Source organism: Diaphorina citri, unplaced genomic scaffold, assembly GCF_000475195.1.
Source record: "Diaphorina citri unplaced genomic scaffold, Diaci psyllid genome assembly version 1.1 scaffold17, whole genome shotgun sequence".
NCBI lineage: Eukaryota > Metazoa > Arthropoda > Insecta > Hemiptera > Psyllidae > Diaphorina > Diaphorina citri.
Window position 1 is genome coordinate 577,953 of NW_007377455.1, and position 9,895 is coordinate 587,847.

Here is a 9,895-nt window from a genome sequence, read left to right on the forward strand (position 1 = left end):
TCTTCCGCTTCTTCTTTGACGTTGACCGCTCTACAGCCTAAACCACTGGACCGATTTTGATGGTTGATGGACAGCAAAAATAATAATAATAACAAAATGGGAAATAATAGAAGGCTACACTTCAGAGAGCAAATAGATCAGTGGGGTAAGTTTTCTTTAGTCTCTTGTTGGTTGTGATGGGGTTTTCCAGATCACGGATGAGTTCATTGGGGTGGTTTGGTATACGTTTCTGGTAATTTTTAGGCCGGTTTTGAATTACATAAGACGTGTAGATAGTTTTATTTCTGTTTTGATACATCTAAAATCTACACATACAAACTTTATGAAATTTTCTACCTTATTTCGCATGATTGATATGGATATGTACAACACTATTGCCAAAGACTTCCACAAATTGACATTTTTCACCTTACACTCCAGCAATACAAAGAAAAAATATTTACAGCCCTAAGTACCCAATAATATCTATTACTAATACCCAATGCTATAAAATTCGACAATGTACTCCGGGTGACATAGGGTACTTGAAATTTTCACATTCCATCCTGATTCAAAATGGCGGCGGTTCAAAAACGTGAAGAAAATGGCCTATTTTGTTGATAGACCCGTTTTTGTCCTCTTTTCACGAGAAAACGGCTCAACCGATTTTGATGAAATTTTTTGTGGTTGTTAAGAAGAGTACTCGGGGTAACATAGGCTACTTAAAATTGTCACATTCCATCCTGAATCAAAATGGTGGCGGTTCAAAAACGTGAAGAAAATGGCCTTTTTTGTTGATAGACCCGTTTTTGTCCTCTTTTCACGAGAAAATGGCTCGACCGATTTTGAAGAATTTTTTTTGGTTGTTAAGAAGAGTACTCGGGGTGACATAGGCTACTTAAAATTATCACATTTCATCCTGATTCAAAATGGCGGCGGACGGTAAGAGCTAGAGACTTTAAATTTGGTATGTAGATGTCAAATGTGACAAGGATGCGACACGAAACTTTTGGTTAAGACCGGTGCAACAGTTGGCGGCATTTTACCGCTTTTTGGATGCGACACGAAACTTTTGGTTAAGATCGGTGCAACGGTTGGCGGCATTTTACCGCTTTTTGGCGGTTTTCGGAGTAATTTAACAATATATCGGAAACGGTATGAGCTAAAGACTTGAAATTTGGTATGTAGTTTACAAATGTGACAAGGGTGCAACTCAAAACGTTGAGATAGGTGCTGCTTTTGGCGGTATATTGACCGCTTTTTGGTGGTTTTCGACCGTTTTTTTGGCGGTTTTCAGCTATACCGACTAAACGGTTAGAGATATTGTAAAAGTTTGGCTATAAGAACAAGAACACCCAACATAAGCATCATTCAATAGTATGAGGAAAGTCGTGTGATGTTCACACCAGATTTTTTGTTTGAATGATTGGTCCTCTATAACTCGCGATTGCCTGTTCCGATTTTCAAGAAATTTGGAATGCCTTGAATCGGCTGTAGGTAACTTGCGTACTATTTCAATTTTAAAATGAAAAAAAAAAAAAAAAAAAAAAAAAAAGTCCCCCTTTGGGCTACTACAGTACTCACTCATACATAGGTTGTTGTTGACATATTTTAGTTTTATGTATTGACATATGGTTAAATTTCCATTCTAACCTGGTTATATCTACATTATATCTATCTACCTGCTTCTTCTTCTTCTCTTTATTAGATTTTTATTAATATTAGTACGTAAGCTTAGTTCTAAGTAAGTACCCTATTACTATTAGTCTCTGTAATTTGTAAAAATGGATTCTTTCTACTCGTAATATGTAAAAGTGCCAGTGAAAGTATCCCCCTCTTCAACCAGTATCATACAGTCCACCACCATCGTCATCAAGGGCCGGCCCAGCCCAGGATTCCTCTGTAAGACTTCCTCACGGTATACGGTATGACGAAAGAGGAAAAAAATTGCAAGTATTTAACCCACTGCACACTGCCCTGTGTCAGCTCCGACATTATCATTACCTCTATTTGTAAGGTAGTAACGTTGAGAATTTTGATGAGATCGTGACAAGTACACCACAGTTTATTATGTACAGGTAACATTTTGGTAACAGGTGTAGCTGCAGACCCTACAGGTATAATACAAGGGTCTCCTGTATTCCATGTACCATAACTAGGATAACGAGAGTATACACACACTTCACCCGTTGCCAAGGAAACGAACACGCAATTGTCTAGGTAACTGAAACATAAATAAATGCTACTAGTTTATCAATGTTACCACCACCGCCACCGCTGGGATCGAACCCAGGCCCTCGATCCTGTTTACCAGGCAGGTTATACAATATGCATGTATAGTTTCCAGTGTACACACATCAGTAGATTTTTCCCTACAGTGTATCGGCACCTTTAGCCTTTAGAACTTTAAGATGCGTTTCCACTCACTTCGGGTTGTGTTTCGCATGCCGATAGGCATTTTTGCCGAATGGCACATTTCGCAACTTTACAGACCACAAATGGGGGGGGGGGGGGTTAAAAGGGGCGTGTATGCAATATGCAACAATTTAGTCGAATTTCGCGTTATTTTTATAGTATAACTTTTCGCTGTTTCTTATTTTCAAAAAATGTTATATCTTTTTCTACGTTTCTATTGAAAATTAAAAAGGTTCTCTAATTTTATTTATTAAAAGAAAAGATAGTGATAAAATTATACCACTTATTTTGTCACCTGGTTTTCTAGGTACTTACTAGCTAGGATTTTTGACACGGCAGGAGCAATATTAACTTCGCACAAAACTTCTAATGACATGGAATGGATCAGTCGCATTACAGAGGAATTAAGTAAGGCTACCCAAACACCAAAACCTTTGGGCCCTGTGGTAACAAAGCAGGATACCTGACCAACTACGAACGAATCCTGTAATGCAAACAAAAGTTAATCGAAAATGTTATATTATTAAAAATAAATAAGTACCTAACCAACAAAACCATCCTTTCTAGATCTAGAAGTAAGTAATTTAATGTTGTTGTTTTAGCGGTTTTAGCTTTCGCCGAATAAAGAAAAGATATCTTTTGTATCTGCTATACACCTGTCTCGCTGGAGGACGTAAAACTGAGACAAAACCAGCCCTGTCAAGCCACAGACAATAACACTGGCTCTTTTGAGGGTACCTGACCGTCTGACAGACCGCGTGTGGCGGCAAAGCTTGAGATTGCGAGAGTGACGAGTAGGTACGAGTATTCGAATTAGAAACTTACATAATTGAATGCACTGCAGACCCATGTTGAATTTTCAATTTGTTCTTCTTGATTCGAATATTATCTAAACAGTTATACACATGTATACATCCATCTTCTGTTCCCAACCACATCGCAGCTTGTACGTGAAGATCGTCCTCTCCCCCTAACTCCTCCTCCACCTCTTCCTCCTCCTCTTCTCCCTCTTCCTCCTCATCATCACCATCATCGTCATCATCAAAAATTTGTTGCTCTTCCTCTTCATCCTCACTTGAAGAAGAACTGAAAAAATAAAATATAATATGTTACACGTATCGTTGATTCTTAGGCAGAGTTATGGCTATGCCTAGGCATAGTCAACAATGTCTAAAGAGTCTAAACACATCATTGAGCTTTGTGTTCAAGGATTTGAAGACAAATATTATCTGAAAAACAATACCCCTTCGGATAATCTGATAATTATGAGTTTTATAGGATATTATTTCTTACATTTACTAATGACAGTGGTAATTGTAAAGAACTACCGGTTTTTTTTTTTTTTTTTTTTTTTACCGGTAATTACATGGCGTTTTTTGCCTGATGCGAGCCAAATATTGGTCGATGTAACTGACTGACTGACTCACTCACTCACTCATACTAATTCTAACCCACTTCCTATTTATTTATGTGATTGGGGAGGGATGGTCAGTCTTGCGGCTGGCCTTCGCTCCTCAATCACATTGTTCTTAAGTATTTGTAATTGGAATGTTATTCCTATGTATTTATGTGATTGGGGAGGGACGGTCAGTCTTGCGGCTGGCCTTCGCTCCTCAATCACATTGTTCTTAAGTATTTGTAATTGGAATGTTATTCCTATGTATTTATGTGATTGGGGAGGGACGGTCAGTCTTGCGGCTGGCCTTCGCTCCTCAATCACATTGTTCTTAAGTATTTGTAATTGGAATGTTATTCCTATGTATTTATGTGATTGGGGAGGGACGGTCAGTCTTGCGGCTGCCCACATTTTCAGCCCGTCCTTCCTTTATTATTACGATAGTAATGAAAAAAGGTATAGTGGACGGGCTATTGTATTTGCTTCGGTGTCTGTCTGTCTGTCAGTCTGTCTATCTGTCCCCATAGAAGGACTTATCCAAACCTGGTCGACCTATATATCAAATTAAAGTGAATGCTGGCTGAAGATTTTGATGTATCTTCAATAGATATGCTGATGCCGGTGTTATTGAACATATCTTCACAAGGAGCATTCCCATGGTCCCTGAAAAGCGAAGATATAAATAAGTATGTACCTAAAATGTACTGGCATGCTCAGATGCCAATCCCATGAGCGCAAATTTGATGGTCGAAATAATGAAAAATCTTGTCTGAACATCAAACGACTATCCTTATCTATATGATTTGTTTACGATATTTCGACAGGCATCCACGGAGCCGCGATCCTAGCCTAACCCCGACCTAACAGAGAGAAACTATGCTAATGGATATAAGCGGTCTCAACGGAGCATTGACTTCAATAGCTCTGACTCTGACCCTCACTGAAAATAAGGAAATTGAGCTGAATATTTTTACTTTTTCTGTGAGGTTTGTTTAATACCAAGATTACCAAGATACAATTTTTACCGTTCAATCAGTAGGGGCGAAGGCCGCTAAAAAGTGTCAAAATACTGTCAACCGCTACATCGATCTTAAACAAAAGTGTTGCATGTTGCATGATATATGTTGCATCCTTGTCATATTTGGGAGCAGCATACCAAATTCAAAGTCTCTATCTCATATAACTCGAGATATTTTGTTTACAGACAGATAGATAAACAGACAAACAGCCAGGCAGCTACACCTACCAACACACACCCAAACGCAAACACTTTCTCTCTTCCTTTTGATGTCGACTATTAAACTGAGTAGCCTATTTTTCTGAAATAGGTTGGGTGGAAGTCCAGGGGAAAGAGACTCCCTGGCGAGTGCAACGTGCGAGTAAAAGCTGTGCATTTTCACAAATAAAATTTTACTCTCTATAAAAACTTACATTGGTGGAATACATGCTACACAAAGTATCCGCGCGTTACAAACACCATTGCATGAGACTACTGATGGTTCCGGGTACAGGCTTAAAACACATACTTGTCCTACGTAGCCGTCACTGTTACAAACCCATACATCTCTCTGTCCGAGAGCAGGTGACGCACAAGTGAACTGAAGCCCAGCCCTGGTCTTTCTAATAGGCACTGGCGCATAAAATTCAGGCCAAAGCCTACGTTCGCCTAACAAAGCTAATCTTTGTTTAGCTTCATTGAAGGATTCTTCCCAACTGGCTCGTTTTTCCGGACTTGGAAACACCATTGCAATGTTTTCTATTCCGTCCCTGAAAGAAAAAAAAGAGAGGCTGAAATCCATTTTCAGCCCGTCCTTCCTTTATTATTACGATAGTAATGAAAAAAGGTATAGTGGACGGGCTATTGTATTTGCTTCGGTGTCTGTCTGTCAGTCTGTCTATCTGTCCCCATAGAAGGACTTATCCAAACCTGGTCGACCTATATATCAAATTAAAGGTCTTTTTACCAGGAACACGAAAGTGGTGGTGCAAATTTTGTCCAGAAAACCATTAAACAAAAAAAATAATTTTTGGTGGATTTTTTTCTAATGAATGAATACATTTTACAGGCTGTAGGTAACTTGCGTACTATTTCAATTTTAACCTTCTAGTTGTGTACTAAAATGAAAAAAAGATGTCCGACTTGCGTACAGGGTTTTTTTCATTTATTTTTCATAGGTTGAGGGATTTTTTATTATTAATACGAACATTTGATGGGGGGGGGGGAATTCCCATGTTTTCCTAATTTCGCTCAAATAATTATGAACTATGAAGTCCTGTTTATATGTTTTCGAACCCGAGGGTACAGGCATCTAGAATTATTAGCTGAGTATATGCTCTTCTCCCTTCTTCTCTCTCTTTTTCTCTCGCTCTACCCCTCTCTCTATATATTTATGTTCTTCTCCTCAGTCTCTTAACACCAGCAAGGGTGGATTAGATAGATACCTAATATGGTTGATTTTTTTTTTTAATGCTAGTTTTAAGTTAAGTTATCTAGTGCCTAGGTTAAGCAATCATGACGTATGATGACGTTGTACTCATACTGTTTTGTATATAATGTACAATAAAAATTATAATAAATAAATAAATAATAACCCTATACTAAAACCAATAACACACAAAAAGTTGATCATTTGTGAAAGATTTTGATACCTAACCCTATAATTCCCAGAAAGTTCTGTTTATCATTTGTGAAAGTTCGTTTTGCGTTTTACCTAACCATATCAGTCCCAGAAAGTTGATCATTTGTGAAAGTTCATTTTGCGTGCTACCTAACCCTGACATCCCCAGAAAGTTGATCATTTGTGAAATGTGGGATCAAATTTTAAGAAGTATTTTTCGCTTTCTACCTGTTTTTTTCCAGTACGCAAGTAGTACATGTTTAGTACGCAAGTAGTACTCTCTACCTAAAAATTTAGTACGCACCTAGTACTGCAGTACGCAAGTAGTAAACGCCGGCGGACGCAACTCGGATGACCTTTTTTTACTTTCTTTTGGGTTGGGACACAAATCGGATGATTTTTTTTTTTTTTTTTTTTTTTTTTTTTTTTTTTTTTTTTTTTATTCTGTTTTTTCCCCGGCAAAATTTTTTTTTATATGAATAATTGTCAAAAAAAAGTGTCAAAACATGCAAATGCATATGCAGCAATATGCATTGCATAAAATCCGATTCCTAATAATAAATAAGTTACTTTACCATATTTTTGTACCGAGGACCAATGGTTTGTATCCATCTTACCTTGTGTTGAGCATCAATTCTAAATAAGTTAACAGGGAAATCGTTGTTCTGTCTCTCATTTAACTCTTTGTGTAATGTGATGAGAGTTTCCCGTAGCATATCTTCCAAATTGATCGTGTGAGCAATGTAAATTGGCTGCGAGTTCCAACATTTGAGATAAATATCTATGTCTTCGGATATGGAATCCATTTCACGCATCATCCTTCTGATATTGTCATCCTCTTGACTAAAACATGAATACAGACAATAAAATTTTACCTAGGTTACCAGCCCGTAATAAGAATGCACTTTGCCACCCACAGTGGCAGGTATTGCCAAGGCAATGACCCACGCCTCATTGCGTTGTTGTTGTTGTTGTTGTTGTGTTGTTTTTTTTTTTATATTTATTAACCCTCTTGTCAACAGATGTTTTCTATAACTTCTAGTCAACAGATAGGTTACAAATGTACCTACATGGCGTTTTTGGCCTGATGCGAGCCAAATATTGGTCGATGTAACTGACTGACTGACTCACTCACTCACTCATACTAATTTTAACCCACTTCCTATGCTATTTATGTGATTGGGAGGGATGGTCAGTCTTGCGGCTGGCCTTCGTCCTCAATCACAATTGTTCTTAAGTATATGTAATTGAATGTTATTCCTTGTATTTATGTGATTGTGGGAGGGACGGTCAGTCTTGCGGCTGGCCTTCGCTCCTCAATCACATTGTTCTTAAGTATTTGTAATTGGAATGTGTATTCCTATGTATTTATGGTGATTGAGGAGTGACGGTCAGTTTGCGGCTGGCCTTCGCTCTAAACACATTGTTTCTTAAGTAATCAGTGATTGGAATGTACGTTCCTATGGTGATTCTTATGTGATTGGGAGCAGCGGATTTATGCATTGGCGCGTCGCAGTCTCTTGCGGCTGGCCTTCGCTCCTCAATCACATTGTTCTTAAGTATTTGTAATTGGAATGTTATTCCTATGTATACATGTGATTGGGGAGGGACGGTCAGTTTGTGGCTGACCTTCACTCACCAATCGCGTTGCTGTTTATGTTAGTCTGCATTGTGGTAAAATATTTGCCTTGTGTAATCTAAGCTTAGTATCTCTAGTTAGTTAGTCCCTTATTATTTTATTGATATAGAAATAAAGACCTTTAGAGAAGAAGCAAAATCACCCTGAAGTAATGCTTCGGTGGTGCCGGGGTGATTTTGTAAAAAAAAAAAAAAAAGATGTGCTAGGGAGATGCGGTTTTCACCATTGGATTCCTTATTTTTTGTACATACTGGGAAAAATCGGAAACTCCCGAAATTCCAAACCGTTCCCGAGATATTGACGTTTTTTAGTCCCCCATAATAAATACACGGGGAACACGCTTTGAGGCCAGCAAAACTTTTCCTACGTTTTTAATTTGCTCTCGCTTTTAGTTTTCAGTTTTCATTTCTTCGAGACAAGACTCAGGGACGATATTAGTTTTCAGGGGCGAAGCCAAGGGGAGCGCGAAGCGCGACCTCATGCACACCCCGCGAAGCCCCGGGAGCGCGCAGCGCGACCGTAAACAAGGGAGCGCGCAGCGCGACCCCATGCAACCCGAGGGAGCGCGAAGCGCGACCCCATGCACAACCCCGCGAAGCCCCGGGAGCCGCAGCGCGACCGTAAACAAGGGAGCAAGCACAACCCCGCGAAGCCCCCGGGAGCACGCAGCGCGACCGTAAAAAGGGAGCGCGAAGCGCGCGACCATGCAGCGCGAAGCGCGACCCCATGCACAACCCCGCGAAGCCCCGGGAGCGCGCAGCGCGACCGTAAACGAGGGAGCGCGAAGCGCGACCCCATGCACACAACTCATGCTCACCCCGCGAAGCCCCCGGGAGCGCGCAGCGCGACCGTAAACAAGGGAGCGCGAAGCGAGACCCCATGCACAACCCCGTGAAGCCCCGGGAGCGCGCAGCGCGACCGTATACGCAACTCCGCATAGCGAACACGCAAAGCCCCCGGGGCGTGGAGGGGGGCGAAGCCCCCCTCTCGAGCACGAAGTGCGAGTAATAATAATATTGTGGAAGGCGACATATCACTTCACAAGATTCAGGATATTGCTCTGTGCGGAAGTTCCCAAATCCTGAGGAAGACCATCTACTAGAAGCAAGAAACCTGGCCTGAGGATTCTGGTTGAATCTTGGCCAGATTTTATTGATTCCGTAATTGTATTCCGGTGAAGCCTCTGTCTCTTAGATACTGAACCAAGTCACATGTGAACAACAGGAACAGGAGTGGGGAGGCCGAGTCCCCCTGAATAGTCCCCCTTTTTACCTTTGTAGTTGATAACCTCCACAAAAAAGTACTGATATAAAAAAAAGACGTCAATGTGGGACCTCCCTTCTACATTAGCTCTTCTAAAGAAAAGCCATAGTTCCTTTTTTCATAATTCTATAGTTAAAAAAAAAATAAAAAAAATATGAAAAATGATTTTGATAAGGTGTGATAGTTTTAAAAGTTGGTTAGGCCTTAGGACCAGTGCTACATACGTGTGTAGGGATAGCAATCCCGCAGGCTTTTGAATCCCGCGGGATCTCACGCGGGATGTGACCAATTCCGCGTGGGATTTTGCGGGATTTACAAGTATTACCCGCGAAATGCCGCAGTTCTAACACTGAAAGTATAACATAGGTACTCCATAATGGGTAGAACACCCTACCCAACCCACAACATTACCAGTTTATCAAACGGGACCTACATATACAAGGAAATGAAATATATCAACATTTTCAACTCTTTCAAGTCTGGGAAATTTCAAATTTATGTATTATCTACCATAACGAAACATTAAAACTGAACAGATATCATTTCTGATTTCAATAGACAATTGAGGACAGTGACAAAGGGCGT

At 40.1% G+C, this 9,895-nt stretch overlaps 1 protein-coding gene across 1 annotated transcript in view; it reads right to left on the minus strand.

Moving 5' to 3' along the window:
- The window catches only part of LOC103507803 (rho guanine nucleotide exchange factor 17-like), a gene marked incomplete at its 5' end in the record, with an annotated part of 24,659 nt that extends 17,408 nt beyond the window's left edge, over positions 1–7,251 (minus strand). Inside the window, 9 exon segments of the mRNA XM_026822401.1 lie at positions 1,854–2,203; positions 3,220–3,476; positions 3,638–3,650; positions 4,343–4,453; positions 5,222–5,557; positions 7,026–7,063; positions 7,065–7,133; positions 7,135–7,187; positions 7,190–7,251. Coding sequence (XP_026678202.1) covers positions 1,854–2,203; positions 3,220–3,476; positions 3,638–3,650; positions 4,343–4,453; positions 5,222–5,557; positions 7,026–7,063; positions 7,065–7,133; positions 7,135–7,187; positions 7,190–7,251 — 1,289 coding nt within the window.
- Positions 7,252–9,895: the final 2,644 nt, after the last annotated feature.